This window comes from Tupaia chinensis, unplaced genomic scaffold (assembly GCF_000334495.1).
Source record: "Tupaia chinensis unplaced genomic scaffold, TupChi_1.0 Scaffold000294_5, whole genome shotgun sequence".
NCBI classification, from domain to species: domain Eukaryota; kingdom Metazoa; phylum Chordata; class Mammalia; order Scandentia; family Tupaiidae; genus Tupaia; species Tupaia belangeri.
The window spans coordinates 2,028,289-2,042,750 of NW_006159782.1; the positions used below are offsets into that span (position 1 = coordinate 2,028,289).

The 14,462-nt window shown below is 40.3% G+C and overlaps 1 protein-coding gene across 2 annotated transcripts in view; it reads left to right on the forward strand.

Annotated features, from left to right (window-relative positions):
* Positions 1-14,462, forward strand: part of SLC25A17 (solute carrier family 25 member 17) — a 48,096-nt gene that overhangs the window by 27,537 nt on the left and 6,097 nt on the right. For both annotated transcript variants that reach the window (XM_006150743.3, XM_014588694.2), the window contains exons 5-7: positions 9,926-10,042; positions 11,402-11,547; positions 11,639-11,734. In XM_006150743.3, coding sequence (XP_006150805.1) covers positions 9,926-10,042; positions 11,402-11,547; positions 11,639-11,734 — 359 coding nt within the window. The remainder of the gene's footprint in view (positions 1-9,925; positions 10,043-11,401; positions 11,548-11,638; positions 11,735-14,462) is intronic.

Below are 14,462 nucleotides of genomic sequence, written 5' to 3' on the forward strand. Positions count from 1 at the left end.
CAGTGGGACATCTTCCTTTCTCCCCAAATGGCTAGATCTCAGGAGCCATGGAGCTGGCTGTCTCTTGAAGAAGGGCTGTTCACGCGAGTTTTGGATGCTGGAGGCCCAGTTATCAGTGGGACATCTTCCTTTCTCCCCAAATGGCTAGATCTCAGGAGCCATGGAGCTGGCTGTCTCTTGAAGAAGGGCTGTTCACGCGAGTTTTGGATGCTGGAGGCCCAGTTATCAGTGGGACATCTTCCTTTCTCCCCAAATGGCTAGATCTCAGGAGCCATGGAGCTGGCTGTCTCTTGAAGAAGGGCTGTTCACGCGAGTTTTGGATGCTGGAGGCCCAGTTATCAGTGGGACATCTTCCTTTCTCCCCAAATGGCTAGATCTCAGGAGCCATGGAGCTGGCTGTCTCTTGAAGAAGGGCTGTTCACGCGAGTTTTGGATGCTGGAGGCCCAGTTATCAGTGGGACATCTTCCTTTCTCCCCAAATGGCTAGATCTCAGGAGCCATGGAGCTGGCTGTCTCTTGAAGAAGGGCTGTTCACGCGAGTTTTGGATGCTGGAGGCCCAGTTATCAGTGGGACATCTTCCTTTCTCCCCAAATGGCTAGATCTCAGGAGCCATGGAGCTGGCTGTCTCTTGAAGAAGGGCTGTTCACGCGAGTTTTGGATGCTGGAGGCCCAGTTATCAGTGGGACATCTTCCTTTCTCCCCAAATGGCTAGATCTCAGGAGCCATGGAGCTGGCTGTCTCTTGAAGAAGGGCTGTTCACGCGAGTTTTGGATGCTGGAGGCCCAGTTATCAGTGGGACATCTTCCTTTCTCCCCAAATGGCTAGATCTCAGGAGCCATGGAGCTGGCTGTCTCTTGAAGAAGGGCTGTTCACGCGAGTTTTGGATGCTGGAGGCCCAGTTATCAGTGGGACATCTTCCTTTCTCCCCAAATGGCTAGATCTCAGGAGCCATGGAGCTGGCTGTCTCTTGAAGAAGGGCTGTTCACGCGAGTTTTGGATGCTGGAGGCCCAGTTATCAGTGGGACATCTTCCTTTCTCCCCAAATGGCTAGATCTCAGGAGCCATGGAGCTGGCTGTCTCTTGAAGAAGGGCTGTTCACGCGAGTTTTGGATGCTGGAGGCCCAGTTATCAGTGGGACATCTTCCTTTCTCCCCAAATGGCTAGATCTCAGGAGCCATGGAGCTGGCTGTCTCTTGAAGAAGGGCTGTTCACGCGAGTTTTGGATGCTGGAGGCCCAGTTATCAGTGGGACATCTTCCTTTCTCCCCAAATGGCTAGATCTCAGGAGCCATGGAGCTGGCTGTCTCTTGAAGAAGGGCTGTTCACGCGAGTTTTGGATGCTGGAGGCCCAGTTATCAGTGGGACATCTTCCTTTCTCCCCAAATGGCTAGATCACAGGAGCCATGGAGCTGTCTGCCTCTTGAAGAAGGGCTGTTCACGCGAGTTTTGGATGCTGGAGGCCCAGTTATCAGTGGGACATCTTCCTTTCTCCCCAAATGGCTAGATCACAGGAGCCATGGAGCTGTCTGCCTCTTGAAGAAGGGCCTAGACAGCTCTTTGAGAAGGTCTGAAGGGAGTGCTTTACCAGGAAAATTAAAGACAGATAGACAAAGGACAAAAAATGACCAAGAAAAAGGCCAACTTAATGGTAGGGACAAGTTCCGAAATATCAATAATAATGTTGAATGTTAATGGAAAGGTCAGACTGAACTGTCGAAATAGAATTCTATGACTTTTTTCTAAAACATTACTGATTTTCTCCTATGATTTGTCTTCCAGATTTAAGGACTTTTGTTTTCTTTTGAGTTGTTGATAAGTTCAGCAATTTGTTTTAAAAAGTCTTTTAATTGAAACATAAACTTTTCTCCCTTCCTGGCCCCTTTGCAATTGGAAAATATCTGTGAGCATTCTTATTTTGTGGCAGAATGGTTATTTGCATAAGTTCAATAATATAATAGCATCTGTTGCCTTGTATCAGAAATTGAATTCTTATGAGACTTTGTGCAAAATAACAGACCAAATTGAGATTAACCTAATTTTTTTTTTTTTTTTGCAAATAAGTTAGTTTATACCTCTCTTTAGTAAAGAGGGGAATGGAGAGAGACAAAAAATTGTTTGAGAAGAAAATTACAGTGCACTTGTCACTAGATTCTAGCTTTGTTCATATTTTAAGATCTTTTATAAATCAGTAAAATTAAAAACAAAAAACCAGTTTAGTACAGAAGGAGGGCAGGGAAAGGAGAAAGAAAAAACTGGTAGAAGTATGCTTATTTGACAAAAAATGAAGCTATTTGCTGATGACAATATATATAGTAATATCTTTGTCTTGACTGACATGCATAGTATTTGTGTTAGAAAAAGAAATGTGTACTAAAGATGCGATTAAATGTAAATAAATTTAAAAATAAATTTTAAAAATTAAAAATAAAAACAAACCAATAACATGAAAATTTACAATCTCAACAACTTAAAAATGTGATTTCATTAGGATTAAATATATTCACATTGTTGTGAAGAAGATCTCTCGAGATTTTTCATCTTGCAAACCTGACTCTGTAATTAAACATACTCTCCTTTCCCAATTCTTGGTAACCATTTTCTACTTTCTAAGAATTTAACTTTAGATACCTCGTGTAAGTGCAATCATACAGTATTTGTCTTTTTGTGAGTGACTTATTTCATTTGGTATAATGTCCTCAGGGTTCATCCATGACCCGCATTTCCTTTTCTTATGACTGAATAATACTCCATTTTATGTATATATCACATAGTGTGTATGCATTCATCTATTAATAGACACTTGAATTGCTTCTACCACCTGGCTATTGTGGATAGTGCTGCCATGAACAAGAGTGTTCAAATATCTCTTTGAGAGCCTGCTTTCAATTCTTTTGAGTATATACCCAGAAATGGGATTGCTAGATCATATGTAGTTCTAGTTTAACATACTGTTTTCCATAGTAGTTGTACCATTTACAGTCCGATCAGTATACAGAAATTCCACTTCTTCATATCCTTGTCAGCACTTGTTATTTTCTGTTTTATAAAAGTGGTCATCCAAAAAATTAAAAACAAACAAACAAAAAAGTAGCCTGCAATGGGCATGAGGTGGGGTCTCATTGCAATTTTGATTTTGCTTTTCTCTGATGAGTAGTGATATTGGGAATCTTTTTATCTTATTGGTTCTTTATATATCATCTTTGTGAAAGTATCTGTTCACATCCTTTGCTCATTTTTAAATTGGGCTATTTGCATTTTTATTCTTAAGATGTAGACTTCTTTATGTGGTATAATATAAAATACCTGTGATCTTTGTCCCTGTGTCCTCGCACAGCTGCTAACACTCTTGGGATTTCCTGAGTGGTCATGTCTTTTGTTAATCTTTCTCTTTTATTTTTTGTAAAGGTTTTTGCTATAGGGTGTTTGCACTTGCCAGAGAGACAGAAAGCGAGAAATCACTCTCCAGGAGGGATGGCCATGCCGCACTCCCTTCTCCTCCATTCTCCTCTCAGGATCTTGGGCACGCACACACTCCTGGTGTGCCGGATCTGGGACTCGAACCGCAGTCATATGTCTTTTATTAATCTTAATGAGCCCCTTCGAGCCATATCTGAGTTTATGCTCATAAGGTGACTGTTGGTGAGCCCCTAGATAGCTTCAGTCTGTGGGCTAGAAGCCAAAGAACTAACCATATGATTAGAGGGGAGGAGAGAGGAGAAGGGCTAAAGGTTGAGCCTAATCACCAACTGCCAGTGATTTAATCAACCATGCGTATGGAATGGATCCTTCATGAAAATACCCAAATGACAGTGTTCAGTGAGCTTCTTTGTGGGTGAACACATTGAGAGAATGGTGTGCCTTGTGAGGGTATGAAAGTTTTGTACCTCTTCCTTTTGATTGTAGCTGACTTAATATCTTTTACAACAACTGATAATACTAGAGAATGATTCTCTGAGTAGTGAGAACCTTTTAGCAGATTATTGAACCTGAGGAGGGGATTATGGGAACCCCTCGATTTATAGTCAAATGTGTGAAAGTTCTGGTACTTGGCTGCTGATGTCTGAAGTGGAGACAGCTTGGTAGGACTGCATCCTTTGCTCTGTGGAATATGATGTTAACTCCAGTGTCAGAACTAAATTGAATTGTTGGATACCCAATTAGTGTGTGGAGAGTTAAGAGAAGTGGTATTGGAAAAGATACTATCCATTTGGTGTCAGGAGGAAAAAATAAACCTCAATCAGGTTTTTAAATTTTCTTGTCCAATTATTTGTTTTCATTCTTTGTATTTTTTGGATAATAATCCTTATCAAATAAATGATTCATAAATATTTTCTTCTATCCTGTAAGTTGCCTTTTTACTCTCTTGATCATGTCCTTCGGTGCGCAAAACGGTTTAGATTTGATGTCCCATTTGTATATCTTTGTTTTGGTTGCCTGTTTTTTTGGGGGGGTAAGAATTATTTCATTAACTTATTGATTTATCTATCTACCTACCTATTTATTTATTTATTTAAATTAGACCAGAGAGAGAGAACGAGAGAGAGAAAGTGAGAAACAAGACTCCAGGTCCAGAACTCGAACCACAGCCACCATGTGGGAGTCGAGCTCCCTTAACTACTACGCCACCTGCCAGCCCCTGTTGCCTGTGTTTTTTTGTTGTCATATTGAAGAAATCATTGCCAAGTCTAATTCCTGTGTTCTCTTCTAGCAGTTTTATAGTTTTAGGTTTTATGTTTAGGTCTTTAATCCATTTTGAGTTTGTTTTCTGTTTTTGTATATGTGTGTATTTTTTAAGAGACAGTCTAATTATAGTGTCTAGGCTGCCCTTGAATCTGTCATCCTCCTGCCTCAGCTACCTGTTATTTTACATGTGTATGTGCATGTAAAATAATTTATTTTGTTCACAGTTCTTGGTTCATAAATATTTGGACTTTTGACCTTGGTTCCTGAAACTCTTCAAGGCAGACCAGCAGGAGAAATCATAATTATACCCTTCCCTGACCCAGCAGCTTAGAACTGGTCTTAAAGAAATTCAGACTGTTGAAGAGGGTTCTGCACTATACCCAGAGGGAAGGAATGCTTCACAGAAAGGCCACGAAGAATTCGAATAGATAGGCCATGCTGGGTTTCCCCTACTCAGTCTGTTAACGTTAGCTCACACTCTCTTTGCCCAGTCACAGTCCCGCACAGTTATCCAGACATCCATCATGCCTATGCATTGAAGTCTCCATTAAAGTTCAGAGGGACAGAATTTGGAGAACTTCTGGACCATTGAACATGTGGGCATATGCTGGAAGGACTCTTCCGTGTGCTGGGAGGGTTATGTACAAAACTCCACAGGGAACTCTCGCAGTGGGGGCCCTTCCTGACCTCACCTTGTATGTCTTGTCATCTGGCTGTTTATTTATATCCTTTAAAATATTTTTTATAATAAATCAATAAACATAAATAAGTATCTTCCTGAATTCTGTAAGCTACTCTGGCAAATTAATTGAACCCGAGAAAGGGGTTGTGGGAACCTCCACTTGTTGCTGGTCAGTAGTCATAAGTTCCAGAGGCCTCTACTTGTCGCTGGTATCTGAGTGGGGACAGTCTTGTGGAACTGAACCCTTAACCTATAGGACCTGACTATCTCCAAGTAGATAGCATCAGAAGTGAATTAGATTAGAGGATGCTAGCTCGTGTGTACTGCAGAGGTGATTGCTTACTTGCTGGTGGGGAGATAGCTTCACATCTTGGGATCACAGACATGATCTGTGCGGGGAGAGAAAAAGAGAAAAATTGTTCTTTTTATTTAGAGAGAGATTTTTGCTATAGTGTGCATGCACTTGCTGGAGAGACTGACAGACAGAAAGTGAGAAATCAACCTCCCAGGGGGGATGGCCACACCACAATCCTTTCTTCATTCTCCTCTCAGGATGGGCATACATGCACACGCACCTGGCATGAATTTGAAGCTGCTGGGTCAGGGACTTAAATTGTGGTCAACTATGTGGGAGTCCAGTGACATAACCATTACACCACCTGCTGGTCCCCATTTTGTTTTTTCTTTCAGACTTCATTCTTCTGCATGTTGGTATCCAGTTTTTCCAGCACTGTTTATTAAAGAGACTGTCCTTTTCCCATTGAGTGGTCTTGGCAGTCTTGTCAAAGATCATTTTAAAGTGAGGAAGCGAGCCACCAGGTCCAGGACTCAAACCACAGTCAGCCATGTGGGAGTCTAGTGCCTTCACCATGCTGCCTGCCAGCCCCTGTATTTATCTTTTTAATGTAAAGAAGATCCATTTTCCACAGCCCCTGTATTTATCTTTTTAATGTAAAGAAGATCCATTTTTCATTTAGGAGCTCACTCCCAGAATTTATAGATGTTAAAATTTCTTTTGTGAAAACAAGAATTACAATATCCTCTCTGCTTATTTTCCATAATGTTTTTACTGAGGTTTATGTGAGATATTTAACATGAATAGGACATAATGTGCAGGACCCAATGCACAATGATAATGCAGGGCCCCTTGTTTAGAATTTACTGAACATTTCAAGAAAATGACACCAGAGCATTAAGCCAAACACAACCGAGGGTGCATATCCATGACACTCACCCTGATTGTGAGAGCTTTTAGTCAAATGTGACAGAGATGCGGTAGTGCATAACACACTGCACAGTGGGAGTATGTAAGTCAGCATTACATGTTAATGCTTTAGGGGTTCATGGAAGAACGAGAGGTCCCTTTCAGCTGGGAAGTATGTACTTTTAGAAAGCAGTGGCTCTTGGACTGAGCCTTGGCAGGATTAATAGTATTTGCAGGTAAATTGGGGATAGTTTCTGATAGAAGGAATGGAAGAAAATTAAGAAAACGCAAGATCGTGCCTAGAACAGTGAGTGAAGTCCAGAATAGGAACATCAGTGATAAGGTGAGTAGGAGCCAGATATCAGAGGATTTTAGATTCTTGACATCTGAGACTTTAGAAACTCCAGGGAGATGTTAACCTGATATTATAAATGTTTAATTATTACCTGTCTTCATTTGGTGAATGTGAACTCCATAAGAGCAGATATATTTATATATAAACATATCCCCACACTGTTATATGCCCAATTAGAATGGTGCCAGGCATATAGTAAGTGCTCAACAAATACTTACTGAATGAACAAAATATTCATTGAATTAAATATTCAGGATCTTATTAAAGGATAGAAAGAAAGTAGATCTTTTTCCTGTTTTTTTTTTTTTTGTGTGTGTGTGTGTGTATGTGTCTATCCATTTCAGTTTGTAGTTGAGTTAATTGATTTAAATATTGCACATTTAGTGTTAATATTTTGTAGAATTACTTTTTTTTTTTAATTGCCAGAAGACATGCACATTTGTCAGAAAGAGAAAGGGAGGGAAAGTGTCAAAGCACCCTTCTGATGAGGCGTGGTCCCACCAAAATCCCTTCACTATTTCTCCATCCTGTTGGGATCTCAGACACACTTGCACATGTACTCGCCTTTCAAACCTCTGGGACCAAGACTGAAACCATGGTCAGCCATGTGGGATCCTGCTCCCTTAACCATGAAACTATGAGACTGGCCCTTGTAGAATTACTTCTTCATATTCTCTGAGAAATTACTAATTTGGGGGCTATACAACTGAACAATATAAATGTCCATTTGAAATCTAAATTATTTTATTAGAAAAGTTACTAGGAAAGGAGCATTGATGGTCTGTTGTATTATAATCACTGTAGAAATGAGCTTCATTGGGGGCCAACAGATGGTGTGGTGGTTGAGAATGTTGGACTCCCGCATGGCTGACCATGGTTCAAGTCCCGGACCTGGTGGCCTCCTTTCTCACTTTCTCTCTCTCTTACTCTGTCCTCTGCTTAATTATATAGGTTGCAGATTTCAGTAAAGTTTTGAAATCTCAAGTATTTTTAGTGTCTTTTTCCAGAATTCATGAAATTATAATGACTTTAAAATACTTCTCCATCTATTTTGGCTATTTTCATTTAGAGGATGAAAAAAGTACTTGAACTTTTTAGATAAAAAGCATTGAAATACAAAGTGTTCTTACAAGGACTTTATATTCTCTTACTTAAATAATGTTGTGCACTTTTATACTTGAGGTTGTCCTTAAAATCCTTTCAGTCTTTTATACTTGTGTTACTAATGGTGATACAAAAAGCAGAATTTTAAATAATGGTTAAATGTTAATCTTGACTGCACTCCCTCATAAGTGTTTTGTTTGTATGCACCTCTTGAACAGAACATGAAGGAAATTTGGGTTTCTAAAGATCTTTTTAATGGACAGCAGTGCTTTTCTGCAGAGTCCTAGAAGCTTATTATACTCAGTGGGTTGGAGTGTTCCCGTCTTCCTTTTTGTCTTAAAAGTGCACTTTCTTGTCTGATTTTTCTCTAAGTGAAGTTGAGTAATTCGTACATCTGAAGTCTGGGTAAATGGACATGTATTGATTGATACCCTTCTATCTTGCTCAGTGGGGTGCTGGTGCTTTTCATAAATGAGACTAGCAAGAGTCTGTAGGCAAGGTCTTTTGAGATTATGATCGATACCTAAGTGACTATGTATGAACATAGTAAGTCGTAACTAAAGGCAACTCCTTGGTGCTACATTAACCTGCAAAAATCGAAGAAATACAACTCATAAAATTATTTGATAATATCTTTTTTTGAGAATTGTGTCCCCATAATGCTCCCAAGAAATAAGTAGGAAAGTATCTTACTTTTGTAAATGTAGACAACAAATGAAAAAATTGAATTTCCTGCTTGTTTCACGTTTATCTTTGCTTAGAATGTGTTTTCTCTATAATATGTTTTCAGAATCTTTAAATCAGTTCTGTTTAAATGACTTTTTTTTACTATAAGGTTTCCCTTCCTTACAATTGTTTCTCTTGGTTCTTCAGAACATGACTAGAATCAGGAGGCTGGATATATACTTGTTTGTTGAGTTTGTTCATTGGTTCATTTGTTCAATATTTACTTAGCAAATGTTTATGAAGTATATGCCATGTGTCAGGCACTTTGTTTCAAGTCTACCTGGTGTTTTCTTTAATTATTTCAGGACTAATGAGGACTATTTTAATATTTCAAGATGGTGGTAAATTGGGATCATGTGTTTTCAAAATAGAAGCACCTGGCTCCTTGTATTGTTCCACTCTGAGGCAACACTGGGGCCAAGATCCCCATCCTTAAGCTTGTAAGGATCATAATGCTTGTGAAGCTGTTTCAGGTGTTTTGTGACACTTCATAACTGCTGCTTGCTGCCTGCTTCTCCTAATTCTCTAAGCAACGAGGAACTCTTCTGTGAACTTCTAGTCCCTGTTGAAGCACTTTGAAATGTCACCACTTTATTTCATCTGTCACCCTCGGTACCAGATCTGTAGCCGCTTAAAACCATGCAGGCTACTTGTGTGAGAGATGAAAGTTGTGTGTTTTATCTGATACTGTCATGGACTTAGCATGTTATCAGTAACCCACTTCCCCCTTTCTAAAGCTGTTATTTAAAATGTATTTAAAGCTACATCAAAATTACTACTTTGAATGCTCTATAAATTGACAAATAGATTGCCCCCTGTATATGAGGAGACTTCAATAAGTTCATGGAAAATTGGAATTCAAGTATGTTTATTTTGGTACAAAACTTTTTTTTGAAATCTAGCTGTAGTTTTTTTTCTAAAATGTATTTTCCATAAACTTTTTGAAAACTCATACAGTTGAGGAACCTCCACATGAGATGCCACTGCCCACCATTTTGCTATCAGCAAGGCTTCCAAATTGCTTCTAACAGTAGTGGCTTGTGTTGTATTCTTGCACAGAGAGACACCTTACCCGAGGTCAGTGGCAAAGGTATCAGTGGATGTGAATGGAAGACAGCAGAGCTTAAAAGGTTTATTTTGCTTTCCCTTTGTGTCTCCTCTCTCTTTAAAGGTGTGGTGAATGTGTTGCTAACAACTCCACTCTGGGTGGTGAACACCAGACTGAAGCTGCAAGGGGCAAAATTCAGGAATGAAGACATTGTACCTACCAACTACAAAGGAATTATTGGTAAGTATCTTTTGGCCAACTTCTGATTTCAGGGTTTTCTTTCCTGTTTGTATCTGGAATCTACTGTCATGATAAAGTTAAATAACATGCAGCCTGAAGTCTCAGCTCCCACCTGTAAGAACCTGTGTAGTTCTCATGTCAGTGACAAGAGTTTAGACTCCTCTAGGCCAACCTGTGCCTGAGTGTCTGGATTCCGTGTGTCTCTCATTCTCTTTCTGGGACCAGCCTGTGAATGTATGCTTCTCACAGTGATAAGAAAAACACAAGAGAACATACCCAGTCTTAACATCTTGTCTATTGGTACCCTAATGGGCAGAGTGTAACATCCCAAGCCCAAGACAAGGAATAGAGAAGTATACTGTTCCTGATGAGTAGAAGAGGAGGAGTGAATATTTTTTATTATAATTTTTTTAAAATTTGCTATAGGATACGTGTGCCCATCAGAAAGAGAGAGCAAGAAAGCAAGCCTCCAGGTCCAGGACTCGGTGGTCAGCCATGTAGGAGTCTACCACCTTAACTACCACACTACCTGCTGGCCCCAAGGAGTGAATATTTTTAAAAATAATCTGCTGAACTTTTTTTATCTGGAGTTGTCTGGATAAGGATACCAGATTAGTATCTGATATCATTGAGCCTGTTTTTGTTTTTTTACTTTGCTCTAGGGCACGTACACTCACCAAAGAGAGAGAGAGAGAAAAAAAGAGAGAAGGTGAGAAAGGAATCCCAGGGGGCTTGACCACACTGCATTTCCTTCTCTTCCATTCTCATGGGATTTTGAGCATGTACACACATGTGTCTAGTGTGTTCTTCAAGCCACCTTGCCCAGGACTTGAACCACCCAGTTGGCCATGTGGGATCCAGCTGCCTTCACCACCACTATCTGGCTGGACTGAGTTTCTGGTTTTTAACAGTACCACGTTCCAAGTTCTCTTTTCCATGCATCTGTCTTTGTAATGAGAAGGGTGGTTTTCAAATCCTATACAATAAGTCAAATCCTATACAATAGACTCTAAGAAAGGATCTTACATTTTGTTGTAGTGGACTTTATTGTGAAATATGCAGACTGTCAGTTTGCAATTCTCTATACTACAGGGTTTCTGGTAGTGATAATTACATAGGAAAATTGGACATTCTAACCCAAATTGTCAGAAGGGTTGCCTGTGATTAAAGTTGGTCTCAGTAACTTGGTCAGTATCTGATTATCATCAGAAAATAAGCTGATGAATCTCCTATTGAAAGGAAATCTTTATAAAACCAGCGGGTTTGTGTTCTGGATACATTTGGGCAGAATTTGCATTGCCTTCTCTAGATAGGAGATTGTCTTTATGATTTTCAACAGTCTCTCATTTTTTTGCTTAGATGCTTTTCACCAGATCATTCGAGATGAAGGAATCTTGGCTTTATGGAATGGCACTTTTCCCTCTTTACTGTTGGTTTTCAATCCTGCCATCCAGTTCATGTTCTATGAAGGTTTAAAACGGCAGCTTTTAAAAAAACGGATGAAGGTAATTCCTAATTTGAAAACAGTCAAATAATCATTTCTGGTACTTCCTTGTTGTTTGGATTCATGTGATTGAGTGTATCTTTGTTTCCCAGCTTTCTTCTTTGGATGTGTTCATCATTGGTGCCATAGCCAAAGCAATTGCCACTACAGCCACCTATCCCATGCAGACAGTACAGTCCATCCTGAGGGTGAGTGCTGGGGTTCTCCCTGGAATTAGTCAAACAATATTCTAAAATTCTGATCTCAGGCCAGCCCATGACCTGGTGTTTAAGGCAGCTGGATACCACTTGGCCACATGCATGGTTCAAGTCCCCAACTCTGTAGTTTGAAAACCATGCTAGGTATATGAGTGTGTCTGTGCCCAAAATCTTGAGGACGGATGGATAGAAGGCATTGTGGCATGTCCACCTCCGTGGGGAGTGCTTTCTCTGGTGAGCATCTGTGCCCTCTGGAAAATTAAAATAATTATACACAGTTTCTTGTTTAAAGCCAGGTTAATAAAGCAGTCAGTTGTTGGGCCATGGTATTCCTCATCTCTTTATCCATTTGTTTGGTATTCTGTTAACTAGGCTGGCTATCAGCTGATTTCCTGTTTAGTTTGGAATGAAGTTTACATTTGCAATTTCTTAGGTAACATAGTGTCTCAGAAAACCCAAATATTTGGAGAAATGTTCTTTAAACTCCTAAGGAAAATATAACATTTTTTCCTCCTCATTCAGGTTAATTTGCTTGGTCTCCTAAAGCAGATTATCTTTCACAGAATCAGAGTTTAATTCCTTTACTTCACTCAGGAGAAATTAATAATTTACCTTCTTTGAAGCAATATAGTATTGTTGTTTCTTTATTCATTTAGTTATTTATCCATTCAGATATTTACTCTGTGAGGAGCTGGTTGCCCTCATGGAGCCAGTGAAAGAATGAACAAGTAAACAAGCAAAATAATTAGGTAATTACAAAATGAAATCAGGGCTGTGAAGGAAGCAGGCGGCGCTTTCTGACTTAGTGGATCCCGTGGGCACCTTTTCAGGTAGCATGATTGGAGAGGGGCTTCTCTAAGGAGGCACATTCAAATCCAGATGCAAAGGAAGGTAAGAGCCCAACCATGCAGAGGGAGAGGAGTGCGTTCCAAGCAGAGGCAGCACGACCTCAGGAACTGAAAGGCCTGGGTGGCCGGAAGTGCATCAGGGTAAGATTGGACAAGTAGCAAAGCAGCAGGGAAGCTATAGGTGAGGAATCTCAGCACAATAAGAAGCCTATGAAAGACTTTAAACTGGGGAGTAATGTGTTCTGACTTACACTTCAAGAACACTGCTGTGGCTATTCTGTGAGGAATTGGTCTGAAGCCGAGAGAGAAAGGGGAAGCAATCAGATAGGTAGGTGGCCATTTCAGTAATGCAGGTGAGCAGGATGGTGGCCTGGAATAGGGTGGTCGCTGTGGAGAGAAGTTATAGGACATGGCCAGTTCAAGATCCGTTTTGGAGGGACCAGCAGTTGGCGTAATGACTATGTCGCTGGATTCCCATGAACGACCAGGGTTCAAGTCCTGGACCGGGCGTGTGCGCCTGCGTGCCCACCCAAGATCCCAAAAGGAGAATAGAGGAGGGAATTGTGGCGTGGCCATCCCCTTTGGCTGGTGATTTCTCGCTTTCTATCTCTCTGTCTCTCTCTGCCTTTCTGGTGAGCGTACATGCCCTATAGCAAAAAAAAACTCTCAAAAAAAAAAAAAAAAAACCAAAAAGTGTTTATACTAATATATTAGGTCTCCGGAAAAGTTAAGTATTTTTCTGTGTTTTTCTATGCACAAATGCATCATGACTTTTCTGAGGACCCAATATTATTTAAAAATTGAGAGCTAAAGGACCAGCAGATGGCATAACAGTTATGTCACTGGACTCCCATGTAGTCGACCATGGTTCGAGTCCCAGACCCAGTGCCTTAAACTCACGCCAGGTGCATGTACATGCATGCCCAAGATCCAGAGAGGAAAATGGAGGAGAAGGGATTGCGGCGTTGCCATCCCCCTGGGAGGTGATTTCTCACTTTTTGTCTCTCTGTCTGTCTCTGGTGAGCATACACGTCCTATAGCAAAAATCTCTAAAAAGCGGTGTGGGGGGAGGGCAATAGGTGGCATTTTTAAGGTGCTAGACTCCTACATGGCTGACCATGGATTGAGTCCTGGACCTGGTGACTTACTTTCTCACTTTCCCTCTCTCTCTCCCTGTCTTTCTAGTCAAATGAAAAATAATAATAATAAATGAAACTGAATAAAATAATTCTTTTAAAAAATAAAAATTGGGGACTGGCACGTGGTGTGGTGGTTAAAGACACTGGACTCTCACATGGCTGACCACAGTTCAAGTTTTGGACCTGGCAGCTTGCTTTCTCACTTTCTCTTCTCTCTCTCTCTTTCTCTGTCTTTCTTTGGTCAAAATAAAACAAATAATAATAAGTAAAATTAAATAAAATAATTCTTGAAAAATTTAAAAATTGGTATTTAATATAAAAGTATTCTTGGGACCAGCAGTTAGCGTAATGGCTATGTCGCTGGACTCCCATGTAGTTGACCACGGTTCGTGTCCCGGACCCGGTGGCTTAAAACTCATGCTGGGCGCATGTGCATGCATACCCAAGATCCTGAGAGGAGAACAGAGGAGAAGGGATTGCGGCATGGCCATCCTCCCTGGAGGGTGATTTCTCGCTTTCTGTCTCTCTGTCTCTGTCTGGCGAGCGCACGCGCCCTATAGCAAAAACCTCTCAAAAAAAAAAAATAATATAAAAGTATTCTACAGCACTCACATAAATTTACTTTAATTTTTATAATATAGACCTATAATATGAAGAGTTCTTTTTATTTATTTATTTTTATTTTGTTGTTGCTGTTGTTTTTGCCATAGGGTGTGTGTGCTTGCCAGGGAA